This window comes from Tasmannia lanceolata, unplaced genomic scaffold, assembly GCF_043159265.1.
Source record: "Tasmannia lanceolata isolate RefF3 unplaced genomic scaffold, GAP_Taslan_0.1 ptg000008l, whole genome shotgun sequence".
Taxonomy (NCBI): Eukaryota; Viridiplantae; Streptophyta; class Magnoliopsida; order Canellales; family Winteraceae; genus Tasmannia; species Tasmannia lanceolata.
The window spans coordinates 42,136,396-42,156,329 of NW_027518685.1; the positions used below are offsets into that span (position 1 = coordinate 42,136,396).

Consider the following 19,934-nt stretch of genomic DNA (forward strand, 5'->3'; position numbering starts at 1 on the left):
AGGTCAGAGTAGTTCTCGGAGGTGGTGAAGAGTCGGTCCCTGTCGAGTCTCGGTCAGAGGATGTTTTCGCTGATTCTTCATTTGTAGATAGTCCTGTCTATGTTGATACTGATGTCAACATGTCATTTCATTTGAATTCAGAGTCTGTAACGCCCGATGTGGGTGAATCATTCGATGTAATCATCAATTCTGCAAAAGAAATAAAAGACTCATTTGTGTACGATCCTGTCTTTATTTCTAATTCTGTTTCTGATTCTGCTTCAAAGCCTGATCAAATAACTAATAATAATAATAATCAAGACTCCCCCTCAAACGAGGAAGCCGACGAAACTCCTTTTGAAATCAAATACATGATTCAACAAGAGGAGATTCGCCGAGCAAAACCACTCGAAGAAGAAATTGAAACTGTAAATATAGGTGATGAAACTTTAATTCGGGAGATTCGGATTGGCAAAACTTTATCTCCTGAGGAGCGCAAAGAATTAATCACCTTGCTAAAAGATTTTAAGGAGGTCTTTGCTTGGTCTTACGATGACATGCCGGGATTGAGTGAAGACATTGTCCAGCACAGATTACCTCTAATCCCTGGCATCAAACCGAAGAAGCAAAAACTCCGAAAACTCAAGACAGAATGGGAGTTAAAGGTTCATGATGAGGTGAAGAAACTACTTGAGGTAAAATTCATTGAAGTAGTGGAATATCCCGAATGGCTTGCAAATATAGTTCCTGTGCCGAAGAAAGATGGAAAAGTCAGGATGTGCGTTGATTTCAGAGATCTGAATAAGGCGAGCCCAAAAGATGACTTTCCTCTTCCGAACATCGATATCCTGGTAGACAACACTGCTGGACATGCTCTGTTATCTTTCATGGATGGGTTTTCAGGCTACAATCAAATCAAGATGGCGCCTGAGGATATGATGAAGACGGCATTTATTACTCAATGGGGTACATACTGTTACCGAGTCATGCCGTTTGGTCTCAAAAATGCTGGAGCTACCTATCAGAGGGCTGCGACAACTCTTCTTCATGACATGATTCACAAGGAGGTCGAGGTCTATGTCGATGACATGATTGTCAAAGGCAGGACTCGGCCAGAGCATACAGTCGCTTTGAGAAAGTTCTTTGAGCGAATCCGAAAGTTTCAACTTCGCTTGAACCCAAATAAATGTGTATTTGGGGTCACGTCAGGGAAGTTGCTTGGATTCATGGTCAGTGAAAGAGGAATCGAAGTGGACCCTCAGAAAATCAAGGCTATCCAAGAAATGCAACCACCAAAGACAGAAAAGCAGATTCGTGGATTCCTTGGCAAAGTGCAATACTTAAGGAGATTCATATCTCATTTAACTATGACATGTGAACCCATCTTCAAATTATTGAAAAAGAATTCCTCCAAGAAATGGAATGAAGAGTGTCAGGAAGCATTTGAAAAGGTTAAGCAGTGTTTGTCTTTGCCTCCTGTCTTATCTCCAGTCATTCCTGGTCAACCATTGTTGATGTATTTGTCCATCACAGATACAGCAATGGGTTGTATGCTTGCTCAGCAGGATGTAGGATCTAAGAAAGAGAAGCCTATCTACTACATCAGCAAGAAAATGCTAGAGTATGAGATAAAGTACACTATCTTGGAAAAGACTTGTCTAGCATTAGTCTGGGCGACTCAAAGGCTTAGACATTATCTATTATCGAATAAGGTATTTCTGCTTTCACGGATGGATCCGTTGAAGTACTTATTCGAGAAGCCCGCCCTTACAGGAAGAACTGCAAGGTGGTTGCTATTGTTATCTGAGTTTGACATCACATACGTCACTCAGAAATCTGTCAAAGGACGGGTTATTGCTGAGCAGCTAGCTGATGCTCCTGTTGAGGAGAATGCTTTTCTGAAGGCTGAATTTCCTGATGAAGAGATCATGGAACTTAAAGGAGAAATTCCAAGTACCAGATGGACAATGTATTTTGATGGAGCCGTAAACAATCGAGGACAAGGAATAGGAGCAGTGCTTGTATCTCCCAAGAGAGAATACATCCCGATATCCATCAAGTTACAATTCGAATGTACAAATAACATGGCAGAGTACGAAGCTTGTATCGCAGGACTTGAGGCAGCTTTAATTTTGAAAGTCCAAGAGATTGATGTATTTGGAGATTCAATTCTGATAATTTGTCAAACCAATGGTAATTGGAAGACAAGAGAATCAAAATTGATCCCGTATAATTTTTATCTCGAATCTCTGGCCAAGAAATTCAAGAATATCACATTTACCCATCTGTCAAGAACCAAGAATCATTTTGCAGACGCCTTGGCTACCTTAGCCTCGATGTTGGATATTTCTGAGACAATGGAGGTCCAACCTTTAGCTGTGAGGTCGCAATGGGCTCCAGCGCATGTAAATGCCATTGAGATATCAGCGCGATGTCCAGATGGAAAATCATGGTATACTGATATCCAAAATCTCATTTCAGGCAATGGACATCCCCCTGAAGCTTCCAGCAAAGAGAGAAAAACTCTTCAGAGATTCGCCGCTAACTTCATCATTTGTGGTGAAGAATTGTACAAAAGATCCTTTGATGGGATTCAGCTTCTGTGTGTTGATGAAGATCAGGCTGCGGAGCTCATTGAACAAACACATGAAGGTGTTTGTGGTCCTCATATGAATGGTAAAATGCTATCAAGGAAGATCCTTAGACTCGGTTTCTATTGGCCCTCAATGGAAACAGATTGTTTCGCATTTGTGAAGAAATGTCATAAATGCCAAGTCTATGCGAATCTTATTCATGTGCCTCCGTCAGAGCTGCATTCTATGACCTCGCCATGGCCATTTTCAGTATGGGGGATTGATATCATTGGCAAAGTCTATCCTAAGTCGTCAAGTGGGCACGAGTACATCTTGGTGGCCATTGACTATTTCACAAAATGGATAGAAGCTGCTTCATATGCTTCTATAACTTCCAATACCGTTGCGAAGTTCATCCGTGCAAACATCATTTGCAGATATGGAGTACCTCATGAGTTGATTTCTGACAATGGATCTCACTTCAAGAAAGAGGTAGTGCACCTGTGCGAAGAATTTAAAATCAAGCATCATAAGTCATCTCCTTACAGACCGCAGACAAATGGTGCTGTAGAGGCAGCTAATAAGAACATCAAGGTTATTATTAGCAAAATGACAGAAACTTATAAGGATTGGTCGAATAAACTCCCGTATGCTTTGTGGGCTTACAGGACGTCGATCAGATCCTCTACAGGTGTAACTCCGTACTCTCTAGTTTACGGAATGGAAGCAGTCCTCCCTGTTGAAGTGAGAATCCCGTCTTTAAGAGTTATGATGGAAGCGAATCTGCCAGAGTCTGAGTGGGCAAAAGTCAGACATGATGAATTGCAGATGATTGATGAAAAGAGGCTCAGAGCCTTATACCACATCCAAGGGTATCAGAGAAGAATCGAAAGGGCATTCAATAAGAAAGTCAAGGTTCGAGACCTGAAACCAGGAGATCTCGTCTTGAAATCTTATCGAGCACCGGTGTTCGATCCCAGAGGAAAATTCAGGCCAAACTGGTCTGGTCCTTACATTGTTGATAAAGTCCTGCCTGGAAAAGCCGTAAGACTCCTCAATGAAAATGGAGAAAAATTAACAGAACCTACAAACCTGGACCAACTAAAGAAGTACTATGCTTAAATACACCAGGAGGCCATCCTTGATCAATCAGAGCCAAAAGCTAACAACCCAAAAGTCAAAATACCGTTTGCAAACCCTTTGGGCCTATAAAAAAAAAATCCCTTTTTCTTGACAAACACAAACCAGGGGCATCTTTTATGACTTGCGTCATAAAAGATAGTAAGCTTGAACTACGTTCTGACCTGATTCCTTTCTACAGGATACGTAGGCCACCTGATTAATTCGGGTTCGGTCAAATTCTTCAAATCCTTCAAATCTTTCAAATCCTTGAAAATATGAAAGAAGGAACAAAACAAAAAATCCTTGAAACCCCAAAAATGGGCGAACTACGCGGACCTGATTCCCATTCTCTTTGGGGATACGTAGGCAGTCTGGAGAGCCAGATTCGGTCAAATACATGAAAAATCACCAATATGTAACCTGTTTGAACCCAAGCCTACCTAAAAGTCCTTCTGGTGTATTTTAGGTCCAGGTTTGTAGAGAAACAGAAAGAAAGAAAAAATGATGGAGTCTTAGACCCGCTAGACTGAAAAACCGAAAGGGCGGTCTAGGCAAAAATTAGGGTCATTCACCTGCTAAGTTGAAAACCCGAAAGGGCGGCTTAGGCAAAAATCAAGGTGCAGAGCCTGCTGGATAGAAAATCTGCAAGGGCAGACAGTCCAGGCAAAATATAAGGCAGGCAGTCCGCCAAATCAAAAACCTGAAAAGGTGATTTGGTCATGGCAGTGACTTCAAAAGGATAAAACCTCTGAATGCCAGCAAGACTTTATTTCTTCTGAGGCATTACTCTGAAGTCTGAGTAAGCGCCAGTAGAGATTCTTGTGACACTCTATAAGCTAAGGAGTTAAGACTAAGCAAACCAAAGGGATAATAACCATGACGGAAAACCTGAAAAGAGGAATGAAACACCTTTAAATACGGTTTTTGAAAGATTCTAAGAAGTGGTAGACTGTACCATTTTAAAATACTTATCAGGCTGAAAAGCAGATTCAGTTTCTCTTAGAATCCAAGTCATGGTCGAAGTCCTCCTTTGTTGTTAGCCACAGTTCAGTCCTTGTCAAAGTCAGGGTTAAACTCCAAAGTCTTGTGTGGGGAGTCCTGTGTGGTCAATGTCTCTCCAAGGTTGGAGTGATGGAAAAATGATGAAGTTGTGGATCCTTGAAAATGATACAGAGCAGAACAGAATTCAGAAGGATAGTACTCAGACCATTCGAAGTATTGGCAGCGGACAGAAAGAGAAGAAAATTAGCAGATTCAGTCTGTTATATATAAAAAGATTTGTAATTTCAAAAATTCAGGAAATGAAACCCTTTTTTACCTTTTTCCCTGTGTTTGCTCTCCTATGAATTTGTCATGGAAGTAAATTCATACTAGGGGCATTTTTTTATAACCTGTTCAGGTTATAAAAGATATCAAGTGAACTCTGATAATTGAGATAATTATTTTCATTAAATGAAGATAAGAAGAGCTTCAGTAGGGCTTTAGTCAAATTCCTCTGAGAGTCTTTCTTATCATCTTATTGAAAACCTATCTCATAATCCCCAGTGGAGTTTCTATCCACAATATAAATAAACCAAGCATTAAAATTAAACCATCAAGCCTCCGAGCTAAAAATCAAACTTTTATGCATTAAATTCCTTGCCTTTGAGCATAAACCCTGCCTCTGAGCATAAAACCTGCCTCCGAGCATAAAACCTTGCCTCCGAGCATAAACCCTGCCTCCGAGCACAAATCCTTGCCTTCGAGCACAAATCCTTGCCTCCGAGCATAAATTCTCTGCCTCCGAGCATAAAACCTTGCCTCCGAGCATAAACCCTGCCTCTGAGCATAAACACTCTGCCTCCGAGCATAAACCCATTGCCTCCGAGCATAAAACCCTGCCTCCGAGCATAAATCCTTGCCTCCGAGCATAAATCATTGCCTCCGAGCATAAATTCCTTGTCTCCGAGCATAAATCCTCGCCTCTGAGCATAAAATCATGATTTTGAACATAGAAACAAGCCTCTGTGCAAAAACTCAGGCCTCCGAGCTAAAATTCCCTAGCATCTAAGCTAAAACCTTTCAACCTTCGTGCGTAAACCATTTGCCTCTGAGCATAAAACCATCCGCCTCTGAGCAGAAAACCAACATTCCTAACAAACCAATCCTCTTATAATCCAACTTTCACCAAGTCATTTTCTCCATCCCATTCTCTAAATCAATTTTGGGGCTAGTCAAAATGTGACGTCTGTTCAGCTTTGACATTCGCGCGACAAGCACGCTCTGCCAAAGAGGGGCATCTGTAGACACCCCATTTTGACTAAGCCCTAAACCTTTCCGACTCGTGCCAAATCCATCCGAATCTCTGGATTAGGGTCTCTTCTAACCCCTTGCAGAATTTCATCGAGATCGGGACTCGTTTGCCCAGCAATCGGGCTGAGAGAGCGTGTATAGTGCAATGAAGGGTGGCCCACTAAATTTTTATTTTCCCCTAAAAACCTTGTATTTTAGGAAAAATCCAAGTCAAATCAAGCCCCTAAATACCCATGAATACATTTTTAGAAGCCTTAAAACCTCGGAAATGCCCCGGCAAAGTTTCAGAAAAATCCGACAAAAAAATTCGGAAAAGACAAGTGGAGTTTGTACAGTTATCAAAATGTGGGAGGTGATTTAGCCAGATGGGGTCGCGCATTCGTGCGCCCATCAAGCAGTAGTGCCATTATCAACCCCCCTTTCTTTTCTATATATACGAAAAAAAAAGCCGAAACAAAAAAAAGAAGAAAAGAGGCGATATTCGTTTAGAGAGAGAGAGTCTGAGAGAAAGCTTAGAGAGAGAGAGTAGATCCGGCTCATCTTCGTCTTCTCCGGTCACACTCCGGTCATGATTCCGGCTCGAAACTCCAGCTAAGATCATTTCCTATTCCTCCTTTTCCTCTTCTTCTTCTTTTTCTTCTTCTATGATCTCCATTTTCCCCAAATCATAAACCCTAGCTTTTTCTTTTTTTTCTTTCTCTTCTCCTCCGATCATCTTTGATTACCAGTATTCTCCTCGAAATCACCTATTCTTCCATCAACGATTAGATCTGTACTCATTTTCTCTTTCTTAAACCCTAGATTACGTTGTTTAATTTTAGGACCAGATTTCATCTTCTTCATTTTGCTCCGGCGAATCTCGCTAGCATCCAGCCATTTTTTTTTACCGATTCTCCACCTTCTTGATCATCTATCACTTTTTTCTCTTTCATTTTCACTTGAAAAATCAAGTTTCACACAGAGGGAAACTTGGATCTGAAAAATAGAAAAGAAAGACAGTTGTCTTCTCCGGTGAATTTTCCCGGAATCCGGCGGCCCTATCTTAGATCCTGTCATCAGCTACATTGTTTCATATCAGTTGATTTTGCTTAGATCCGAAGGATCTTTAGTGAATTCCTTCACTCTTCAGTCAGATCCGAAAATCTCACCATCTCTGACGAAATCGCAGCAATTTCCATAAAATCCCGATGACTACAACCGGTTGACAGATCGGAGCTCCGGTATGTTACAGATTCCTCATGTCCTTCTTTGAAACTTGAGATTTTTTTTTTTAATTCAATTTGTTCAAGCTCCGGTAATTTTTCATGATGGCGGAGATTTGATGATATCACAGTCTTAGCTTGGCTTGCATTGATTTTAATTCAGCACTATTTTAATTAGCATCATTTCAATTTAGCTCTGCTTAAGATTCTTGTGTTAATATCAGTGCCTTCTGAACCTTTAATGCTATCATTGTCATGTTTCAATAATTACATAAAGCTTAAATTGCTCTTCATATATTTTCATGATTTCTTTTCAGTTTCTGTTGGTGAGAATGCAGTTCATTTTTTTTTTAGATGCAGCTGAAATGTCATTTTACTTTTAATTCCAAGCTGATTTTGAGCTCCTAATATATGTTCAGAGAGCTTAGAGATGATTTCATTTTTAAAGTCTGATTTGTCTTTTAGTGGCAAAACCTTTTCTTTGAGCCCATCTTGGAGATTGATATCCCTTGAAATTGATTAATGTCATTATACGAAATGATTCCATTGGAGCCTTCTAGAGGAGTAGAGAATGATATGGCCAGTTTAAAACCATTGAACCCAACCTAAGTTTGGAACTCTGAGGCAATCCCTTTGATTACTCTTCAAGAACTGGATGAGCCATGCTCTTTAAATTTGATAGTTGATCCCCATGATGAGACTTACTCATGTTGAAAGTTCAGAATACAATCCTCCTAGTCATTTAATTGCTTCCCCTATATGCTCTCTCATGTCTGAGAATCTATCTATGGATAGCATTGAATAAGATTATAAATCTATACCATGCTTGGCTGAGAGCTCTTGAGGCCATTGGAAAGGTTTGTAAGTGATCATGAGTTGAGTTTAAGCCCAATCACAGCAGCCCCTAATCCATTTGTATATGGGCAGCCCTCATCCTTTTGATATCAACAGCCCTCCCATCCCATTTGATAATTTCAGCCCCATCTCATTTGACATGTACAGCCATCATGTCCCATTTGTATATGAACAGCCCTTAGCTCGTCAAATGAACAACTAGTCCAGTGCCCACCCAATACCCATCAAGTGCCTCACCTTTCCATAACCAGTGCTTAACCAGCCCAATGATTTATGTATATTTTCTGCACATTTCTGCCGTCCACTATTGCACATAACTGCTGTCCTGTATTGTATATATCTGCTGCCTATAGGTTATGCCCACAAGCACATAACTACTGTCCTGTATTGTATATATCTGCTGCCCATTTGGTTTTGTCCACAAGCACATAACTTGTCCATTATTTGGCACATAATCTGTCACTGTTTTGGCACAAAATCTGTCACTGTTTTGGCATATGTTGTTACCCCTATTGGACACAGATTTTCGTCCATATGGTTACCCCTGTTTGGAGCAGATTTAGCCTTATTTTACACCAATTCAGTACACATATCAACCCAAATTTTGCACTAAATCTGCCTATAAATTCTGTCCCATTTTATGCACAAAATCTGTCTTCAAATCAGCCTCTGTGCTGTGCACAATCCAGTACAAATGTTTAGCATAGAATCTGTCTACAATCTGGCTACCTGTTTGATACATTTCTGCATGTATATTCAGCCCATGTTTCAACTCACAGTTTTGACAAAATCTGTCCACAAGTTATGCACCAGTCTTTGCATAAATTCTGTCCATATTCAGCCCATGTTTCAGCTCACAGTTTTGACAAAATCTATCCACTGTTCTGTTTTGGTTCAATATTCACATTTGCCCAATGTTATGTTTTCAGTTCAACATTGAAATTTGCACATATGTTGGCCCTTGGTTTGACACAAAATTTGCATATATGATAGTCTTTTTATATACACAGATTTGTTCACATTTCACCCTCACTGTTTAGCACATAATCTGTCTCTATTTTGCTTCCTCCTTGCAAGGCACTAAAATTTGTACAAATTAGAAATATCATTAAATATATTTAACCTGCTGAATATTTAATACTAAGCTTTGAGTTAGGGTTTGAAGACGGTAATCAATAGATTGTTCAGGTAAGAATACCTTCAGGCTTATAATACTTTTTTATTTATTTATTTAAATAAATTGTTAATAGGAAGAAGGAGATCAGATGACTACTCTGTTCGATATTATCGACATGAGTACTGTCTGATCTCAAGGCGGGATTAGAAATATTATCATGTGTATTTGATATCAGATGATTACTTTGGCATCATCTGATTTCATTGGAGTCCCCGTATTGGGGTTTGTGGTTGGTTTAGAAGTGTTTGATGTTGTTTTTTTACTTTATTAGGCTATCCAGCGGCTGGTCTGGACTAATTAATGTTGTTTATCATTTCATGATTGCTATAGATTGTGTATTTTATTATTGAAAATTCTTCTTTGCTTAGCACTTGATTTTTTTTTATAAGAATAGAAATAGAATTTGCGATTATCTAGAATCCCCTTTCATTGCAAGGGCGAATGAAGGCGATAGCCCAAGCCCATCTTAAAGGGGAGAATTACTAAGTCTCAGTAATACTCTCTCCCTTCTCTCTCTTTCTATAGAGACTACTTAGCCCTTTTCTTGTAGGGCGATGAAGGCCCTAGCCTAAGCCCATCCTTAGGGGACTCCCTTAGTCCAAGTAGTACTCCTCTCATTTATTTAAAGACTTGTCCAAGTCTTTATGGTGTGTATCCCCTAGAAATTAGAAATCCATTCATTGCAAGGGCAATGAAAGAGTTCTCTAGAGTCCTCTCAGGGAGACAGGCTATGTCTCAGACAGAGAAAGTTGTATCCTTTAGAGACAAGCTTTGTCTCGTTAGTGAGTCCATCCTTAGGAGACATGCCGTGTCTCGTCAGCACCTCTCTTGGAGCTTATCTTTTTGTTTAGGAGTCTCTCACAATCTCATTTTTCTTTCTAAACCTTATCTTTGTGCATCTCTTGGTTTTTGGAAGAACACCTTGCTCGGCTTGGCATCATACCCCTTACCTTATGGGTATTGGGTTGCACATTTGTTGCACCCTAGGGCTAGGTAGCTGTCCGGCCCGGCTGGGTGTTTTACTTAAACCAAATATGCACAAGGTCTCTTTTTCCTTGTTCGCATTTTTTCTCTATCCTACCTATATGTCTAAGAGACTTGCCCAGTCTCATTCTATTAGCATCCTCCTCTTTGTGCATCATTTGGTTTTGGGAGAACATCCTACTCGGCTTGGCATCATACCCCTTACCCTTATGGGTATTGGGTTGCACATTTGTTGCACCCTAGGGCTAGGTAGCTGTCCGGCCCGGCTGGATGTTTTACCTTTGCCAAATATGCACAAGGTCTTTCCTTATTACTTATTGAGCTTTATCTTAGTTTGATTAGTCCACTAGCACAGGAATCCGTCCTTAGTCTAGAGAGTCAATCCTCTTGTTCAGGAATCAAATTCTATCATCATAGGGGTTAGGATTCTATTCTACCTCTCATCGTATCATGTTTTTATCCACTCTTGCAAGGTATAGGATGCTGTCCAACCCTTGCAGAGCTGTGTTTCTGTTCTTTTCCCCCGCAAAGCATAGGATGCTGTCCAACCTTTGCGGGATATCAGGAGTCTGTCCTCCTCTTATGATGATAGGATTTGTCCCCCTTGAGTCAAAAATACTTAAAAACAACAAAAACATCTAAAAAAACCAAAAATCTCAAAAATCTTGAGTCATTAGGAGTAGTTAGGAAATCTGTTTCGAACTACGTTGGCTTGATCCTCTTCCACGAGGTACGTAGTGCAGCTTGAGATTCTTATCTCAGGTCCAGCCAAACCTTTGTAAATAAATCATTTACCCATTTTAAGAAAAAATACCAAAAATCTTCAAAACCTTGTTTTCAACAAGATCTTCCTCTAGAGTTAGTAGTTTGTCCTAGATAAAGAGTTTTAGAGTTTTGAGTTTGTCTTTGATGTGTTGTGTGGTTTGTTTGTGTTTGTGTTAGAGTTAGGAGTTTGTCCTAGAGTTATAGGAGCGCCTCCGTCCAGTCAGTTGGCGATTCATATCGCCGACTGATGATTAAGTCTTGGATATGCTAGTGATCCCATTGTTTCCCTTAGGGCGTACAGCCTAGTTACACATAGATTATAGGAACCACCTGCATTAGCTTAGGGCTAACCTGCATTTAGTTAAGGCATATAAGGTGTCCTAAAATCTACAATCCATTGGAATTTAAATAATCACACAAGAAGCTTTAAGAACTAGTCCGGTCTTTTAGATCGAGTCTAGGATAGAGGTCTAGATGTCTTAGGCATCATAGCTTAGAATAGGTGCGAAGAACTACGTTGCCTTGATTCTCGTGGAGGCGGGGATACGTAGGCTTCTTTGGATGAACATCAGATCATCTAAAGACTCGGGCCTAGGTATAGATTAGAGTTTTAGGGTTGTATGGTATCGAGTCATTTTCTATGTTTTGCAGTGTTTTCTTACTTTATTGCGCAGACCTTATACTTTTTTGGTGTGTCATGCATGTGTTTGTTCATCAGAACTTAGACACCCATTAGGCATGTCACTTATAACCTAGCTATGCTTAGGTGACACATGTTTCTTTTATTTTATCTTGTGTGCCTTTGATTTCATCTCCGAGACATGCATGATTAGATAGACGTCTTCTCGGAGATATTCATTCCCATTTCATATGATTTTCGCCCAAAGCTCTTCAAAATTATTAAGTAAATGGCATAAGAGACCAGGTGTTTGCACTTGGGCGGATGAGGTGCTCTTTAGACCTTCCGAATTCGTAACCAGGCACGAACCTTATTTTATATCTCTGGTTATCCGTTGCAACAGAGCATAGTATGGGATCCAAGGCCCATTTGCCTTTTTCCTTGGATGGCGACTCTTCTTTGTTTAAGGTACGCCTCGAATCTGGGCTAGTCCCCGAATCGAGAGGTATCTCACCTTTCATATCGCCACTCATGCTGTGAGAGGCATTATTCTTTTGAGAGTTCCTTGGTAGAGCTCTCCATTCATGTGGATGATCCTGAGACTGTTAGCGCGTGGGACACGTCCTCCGCCGCCGGCTCTCTCGGATCGGGGTCCACAGGCTGGCGACTCTGCTGGGGAGTTCTTGGAACATTGCCTAACTCTGTTAAAATGCCATTTGTTATTAATTTTAAAGAATTTTGAGCTGAAATCATTATAAATGGGAATGTAATCGCTTAAAATCCAGGGGCACCAGATAGGTGTTTAAAACAAAGGATTCACACATTGCACAGCATACATCATTTTGTTCTTTATTTTCTTTTATTGATTTTCTTATTATTGGCTCCACGGGATAGATATAATGCGTGCCTCATGGGATATCACTATCCAGATGGTGCTGTTGTATCTATTACCAAGCTATGCGCCAGTGCTGCAGTCGTAAACACTCGGTGTACTTGTGTTTACAGCAGCCGGTGAGCAATGAAGCATACTGTATATAACACTCGGTGTACTTGTGTTATATACTTAAAGTATGGATCATATGCATAGTACCTGATATTGAGTCCGGAGCTCTACTTTCATTTTACATATATTATGTACATGGATATATTTGTTGATATAGTAAAACCCAATTAGGATCTGCATGTGCTTATATATATATTGCATTCATATAAGGACGAACATGTGTTGCTTACACATGTTGGAGCTTAGATTTAGGAGCCATGTCCTATCATTAGATTATTGCAGTTCACCTTATGTGGCTACAGACGCAGTCCTAATACACTCACATGTCTGTCTTGAGTCAAGCTTCTTGACTCTATGGGATCATCTTTTAGGGCTGGTGCCCCTGGTTAGGATATATATGTATATATCTATATTTTGATTATCAGATTAGAGCCTACTCATTAGTGAGGCTTCCTTATCTAATCAAATTAGTCATATCAGTCTGTTCTTCGGATCTAGACCCGACCAGTGGCTTTTACTTGCCCTCTCATGGTCGTGGCCTATCTTTTGCTCTAGTCATGGAGATTTTGTCCATATATCTTTTGATTATAAGATCAGGACCTACTTTCTAGTAGAGATTCCTGGGCTTGAATCAATCAATCGTGTATATTCATTTTTCAGATCTAAACCTAGCTAGTGGCTTCTACCTGTCACACTCATAGCTATGGTTTATTCCTTGACCCAGTGATGATAAATATTACCTGTGTTCATCCTTCAAATGCAAACCTCATTTATCCATTCTTTTGTTGTATTACTCAAATTATTGTTCGTCCTGTCTTAGATATGGTCGATAGCTTGTCTGCTGTCTCTATGACCATAGTCTATCATTATTGATCTTCTTGATCGTACATTTTTATCGTCCACCTTTCAGATTTAGATCCGGTCTATGATCTACTTTTGTCATTTTATGACCGTGGTCTCTTCCCTGAGTTTCTGATCATCTTTGATCATCAATGGAACATTTGATGTCGCCAATTATATCCTTCTTGTGATTATTGGTTAAGTCCTTCTTTATTCTTTGTTTATTCTAAGTTATTCTCCATTCCCTAATTATCCCATCCTATTCTTTGTGTTTAGGTTAAATCATGGCGAATAATTTGTTGAAAGGCTGGATAAGCGAGACTATTAAGGCTCTTCCGCTAGAATCTTCGGATAGGAGTATGGCTGATCGGTTCATCTGTGCCTTCAATCATTTGAGTGTTTCCGATATAAATTGGAAGTTTCTCCAAGCAGCCGCTAGATTCTGGGATCCTAATCTTCATGTTTTTCGATTTGGATCATTCGAGCTTTGTCCTATATTCGAAGATTGGTGTGCTTTATTAGAGCTCCCAACAGATGGACTTTGGATACAATCTTCGAACATAGATTCCTCTCATTCCATTTTTTGCAAGCTATTCAAAAATCAAACCGTCGATGCACTTTCATGCTTAACGGATACTTGTGTGCAAGTTCAAAACCTCATCACCCTTTTTTCTGAAAACGTCGATCCTACTAACTCTCGTTTTCAGAGTTGTCGACGCAATGCTTTGATTTTTAGTGTCTTTGCGCGATATGTCATTCGGAAAAAACCCTCGTGTTGCTCCGTTAACCTTGTTAACTGTGGTAGACCAAATTAACAAAGGGAGGAATCCCATTCCTACCATGTTAGCAGAGACCTTTTTGGGACTAGATCTTATTGCTTCCCAAAATATCAAAGACAATTTCTGTGGGTGTGTGAAGTTGTTGTATGTCTGGCTCGGCGAAAAATTTCAAATTCTTCAGCGACAAAAACAAAATCCGTATACCCTGAAGAATTTCCATACATGGAAACCAATAGCCAACCAACCTCAGTCCATTGATGAATGGCACAATTGGTTACAACATGTAGAGGAGAGCCAGTTTCGCTGGGTAAGTCATTCGTGTTTCCATGTTTTTACTAGCACTTACCCGCATTCATTTGTTTACCTCATGGGTATCGAGAAATCTTCTTTTTATGCACCCATGCAAATTCTCCATCAGGTTACGGGAATTCCATGTCCTCCCGGAATCATAGTCCCTCCTCTTTGTGAAGATCTTACTCCGGATCTCGTCCGACCCATTGTGGCTGCTTGGGGAAACAAAAATATAGAAAGGAGATTAGGTTTATCTCGCAAATTCCGACGTGGAGAAATATCGGAAGAGCCCGCAAGCCGGCGAGCTCGGATTGAGGAACCTTGAAGATCCATATCATGTTTTGTTATTCCGATTTCTGCATTTCCCATTTATTGTCAAGTCTGTTTATCCAGCTGTGATCAGAGATTAATATTTTTCATCCGTTGTAATCACGATTTGAATCTTATTAATGAAAGTGTGTTTTGTTTCTTTTGCCATTGTTTGATCAAAATAGTTTATCTCGATTATCAAAATTTTAATCTAGTGATTATACTTCCATTTCAGGATTCTTGATTGAGCAGCCATTGCTCCTAAGAAAATCCTCGTTTCAAAACCAACCTGGTCCCGTCAGACATCTGATTCCAGGCTGAGCCGACAATCCTTGTCACCTTTTTCTTTTCCTTCTCCTCTATCACCTTCCTTGAATTTTCAAGAAATACTTTCACCAGTGCAACCAACCCCTGAAGCGATGGCAGAGAATGGGCAAAATGGTATGGACACCAATGAGATGATGAAAGCGATAATGTTACAATTGAGTACCATTAATGAAGAAATAGCCCGATTAAAGAATGACAGAGAATCTACTTCCAAAAATCCTGCACCTCAGCAAACCCCAATCATGCCTCGCCCACCTCCTACGATGGCTCAGCCTCCTGTGTTGCCAGTCTTTGACAATTCTGATGACGAGCAGTATGAAGAAGAGAACTGTCTCCCCCATCTGGATAAAGGCAAGGGGATAGTCGATAGGTTGGATAAGATGGCCCAGGAAATGAAGAACATGAAAATGCAGGGTCCGAAAAAATTAAACATGGCCGAGTATATGATAATACCGGGAGTTGTGCTACCTCCTAATTTCAAGATGCCGGATCATGATAAGTATGATGGGACAGGATGTCCCAAGAGTCATCTGAAAGCCCTTATTCCTCTCTTACAGCAGCATGGGCTTACTCCAGAGCAGATTGCACTTCTTTTCCCTAGATCTCTTACTGGAACAGCAAAGAAATGGTTTTTGAGCTTGAAAACCGAAGAGATCAGAACTCTGGAGGATATTGCCAATAGATTTGTTGAGCAATTCTCCATGGAGGAGAGAATAGATGTGACAAAAAGAGATCTGAAGGCGCTGAAACAAGGGCACAATGAAACCTTCACTTCTTTCATTCGCCGATGGAGGCGAAAGGCAGCGCAGATGACTCACCGTTTGCCTGACTCAGAGCAGATCAAGATTGTTGTGAAAAACTTATCATCTCAATACTATCACCACATGGCAATCCAGTACTTCATTGATTTTGATTTTCTAATCAAAACCGGAACTCAAATCGAAGATGCTTTGTCCAAGGGACTGAGATCAAGACCTTCGTCTGATGTGAGAGAAGGAAAAAGACCTATTGTGGCACCGAAGGAGGTGCACAGTGTTAACTATACCGGGCCTCCCAGTTATGCCAGACCACCAGGTTATGACCGACCGCAATCCAGAGCAGTGACCGAGGTCAGGAGGCCGATGGAAAAGAAGGTCTTTCGTCAGTTCGACCCTCTCCCTTACTCCTTATCAGTGGCTTTGAAGAAGTTACTGAGAGATAAAAAAATCACTTTGTTGGAACCTAGAGAGCTTCCTAACCCTTTGCCCAAGTATTGGAGGAAGGACCAGTACTGTGATTATCATCAGAATTCAGGGCATTTGACTGACAAATGCATGGCTTTAAGACACAAGATCCAAGACATGATAGAAGCAAAGGATCTTGCCGTTGAAGCACCGAACGTCACTCGAAACCCATTACCTACACATGCAATCCCTCCCCCGAACGTGTATGCCATTTTCACTGAAGAAATCCTCTTAGATCACTCCCGTATTTGTGCGGTTATTTCTGATAGACCGTATGTTCTGAGATGGGATGATGAAGATGAAGCGATCGAAAACAAGAAACCTTACATACTGTCCCCTCTAGATGAAGGATTAACAGGATCCTCTGAGTGTTCTTGTTCTTATGTCCTCAAGAGTGAGGAGGAGGAAGAGATGAAAGAAAAGATCCCTTATGTTTTAAGATTGGAAGAAGGAGACTTGTTGCTTCCGGAAGATCAGTGTGACGAGCTCCGCCATGTCACACGAGGTGGTCGTGTCTTCAAACCTGCAGAACTCAGAGCAGAAAATCCTGCCGAAGTTGTAAGAGCTGCAGAGAATCTGAAACAGAAGCAGACTGTGGATGAAGAGGAAGAAAATTTGTTGAAACAACTGAATAAGACACAAGCTAACGTGTCCATCTGGGGTTTACTAATGGCATCACCGAAACACAGACAGGTTGTGCTTCGAGAATTAAATGCCTCTCAAGTATCAGTTGAAATTACCCCCGATGAGTTGGTCAATCTCGTGGCAATGGCCAGGGTTTCTAGAACATTGTCATTTACTGATGAGGATCTGCCTCAAGAAGGAAGAGATCACACAAGACCTCTCCGTATCACCATACTGTGCAACAAGAAGAGAGTCCCCGAGGTGTTAGTGGATAATGGGTCAGCTTTAAATGTATGTCCTTTAAGCACCGCCACTACTCTAGGATTCGAGCCAGCTGATTTTATCCCGTCGGAACAGGGGATATTGGCGTACGACGGAACTAGAAGAGATGTCATTGGGACACTCGCCACAGAAGTCGAAATAGGAGGTGAAACTTTCGAGATAGAGTTTCAGGTTCTTGACATCAAAACATCTTTCTTTCTCCTGCTTGGCCGGCCGTGGCTTCATAAAGTTGGAGTCGTTCCTTCCACACTTCACCAAAAATTGAAATTTGTCCGAAACAATCGGGTGATCACAGTGCGAGGCGACCCTGAGCCGGAAATTGGTCAAATAACATCTGAATTGATCACTGAAAAATCAAGAGATGTTAGTTTAACCGGCTTTTCTTTAGAAGTCTCTACTATTTCCTTTGGGGAAGCAATGAATGAAGAAATAATGTTTCTCTCAAGCACAAACACCCAAGTAGTAAAGATAATGAGAAAATATGGTTATGTCCCAGGAGCTGGCCTGGGAAGAAATCTACAGGGCCCTACTGAGTGGCCAGAGTTGAAAGCAGTAGATGGCTTATTCGGGTTAGGATATCAGCCAACCCGAAAAGAGGTTCAAGAAATGAGAAAGTATATGTTGAAGAGGGCTGAATGCCGTCGTCGGGGTACAGAATTTCCGACAGGACCGTACAGCATGATTATGAACGGCCGATTCAGAAGAGAAGGGGCAGACTGTCCGTTCTATGGTTTTCCTGGGACCTGGTGCGATAAGACTGGGAAGAGGCTTCCAGGGTTAGAGATCTTCTTCACTGATGAGTTATCAGAAGACTTCTACAGTGAGCAGTTTACCTTGGCAGCGATAGCAGAAGATCCAGCTGCAGATTGGGTGGAAAATATTGAGCCGCATCTCCTAGACTCCCTATATCAGGTCGAGGCCCCAATCATCGCTATGATTGGAGGAGATGTGCCTTTCGTGAGCCCCAAAAATTGCATTACTCCAGCTACTGGACCCTTAGACAATTGGACCGCACAGGTTATACCCCAAGTAGTCCTCCAGTATAGTCCAGTCCTTTCAAAAGAGTCAGTCATTTCAAAAAATGTGTCAGTTTCTGAGTTCAACCCAGAGTCTGTCATTTCTAACTTTTCTTTTGATGCAGGTACCATAGAGGTCAGAGTAGTTCTCGGAGGTGGTGAAGAGTCGGTCCCTGTCGAGTCTCGGTCAGAGGATGTTTTCGCTGATTCTTCATTTGTAGATAGTCCTGTCTATGTTGATACTGATGTCAACATGTCATTTCATTTGAATTCAGAGTCTGTAACGCCCGATGTGGGTGAATCATTCGATGTAATCATCAATTCTGCAAAAGAAATAAAAGACTCATTTGTGTACGATCCTGTCTTTATTTCTAATTCTGTTTCTGATTCTGCTTCAAAGCCTGATCAAATAACTAATAATAATAATAATCAAGACTCCCCCTCAAACGAGGAAGCCGACGAAACTCCTTTTGAAATCAAATACATGATTCAACAAGAGGAGATTCGCCGAGCAAAACCACTCGAAGAAGAAATTGAAACTGTAAATATAGGTGATGAAACTTTAATTCGGGAGATTCGGATTGGCAAAACTTTATCTCCTGAGGAGCGCAAAGAATTAATCACCTTGCTAAAAGATTTTAAGGAGGTCTTTGCTTGGTCTTACGATGACATGCCGGGATTGAGTGAAGACATTGTCCAGCACAGATTACCTCTAATCCCTGGCATCAAACCGAAGAAGCAAAAACTCCGAAAACTCAAGACAGAATGGGAGTTAAAGGTTCATGATGAGGTGAAGAAACTACTTGAGGTAAAATTCATTGAAGTAGTGGAATATCCCGAATGGCTTGCAAATATAGTTCCTGTGCCGAAGAAAGATGGAAAAGTCAGGATGTGCGTTGATTTCAGAGATCTGAATAAGGCGAGCCCAAAAGATGACTTTCCTCTTCCGAACATCGATATCCTGGTAGACAACACTGCTGGACATGCTCTGTTATCTTTCATGGATGGGTTTTCAGGCTACAATCAAATCAAGATGGCGCCTGAGGATATGATGAAGACGGCATTTATTACTCAATGGGGTACATACTGTTACCGAGTCATGCCGTTTGGTCTCAAAAATGCTGGAGCTACCTATCAGAGGGCTGCGACAACTCTTCTTCATGACATGATTCACAAGGAGGTCGAGGTCTATGTCGATGACATGATTGTCAAAGGCAGGACTCGGCCAGAGCATACAGTCGCTTTGAGAAAGTTCTTTGAGCGAATCCGAAAGTTTCAACTTCGCTTGAACCCAAATAAATGTGTATTTGGGGTCACGTCAGGGAAGTTGCTTGGATTCATGGTCAGTGAAAGAGGAATCGAAGTGGACCCTCAGAAAATCAAGGCTATCCAAGAAATGCAACCACCAAAGACAGAAAAGCAGATTCGTGGATTCCTTGGCAAAGTGCAATACTTAAGGAGATTCATATCTCATTTAACTATGACATGTGAACCCATCTTCAAATTATTGAAAAAGAATTCCTCCAAGAAATGGAATGAAGAGTGTCAGGAAGCATTTGAAAAGGTTAAGCAGTGTTTGTCTTTGCCTCCTGTCTTATCTCCAGTCATTCCTGGTCAACCATTGTTGATGTATTTGTCCATCACAGATACAGCAATGGGTTGTATGCTTGCT

At 41.0% G+C, this 19,934-nt stretch overlaps 1 protein-coding gene across 1 annotated transcript; it reads left to right on the forward strand.

Moving 5' to 3' along the window:
• Positions 1 to 15,209: 15,209 nt before the first annotated feature.
• On the forward strand, positions 15,210 to 18,396 carry LOC143882980 (uncharacterized). The gene is made up of 2 exons (XM_077386353.1): positions 15,210 to 18,263; positions 18,388 to 18,396. Exons 1-2 carry the CDS (start codon positions 15,210 to 15,212, stop codon positions 18,394 to 18,396), a joined length of 3,063 nt encoding a protein of 1,020 aa, XP_077242468.1.
• Positions 18,397 to 19,934: the final 1,538 nt, after the last annotated feature.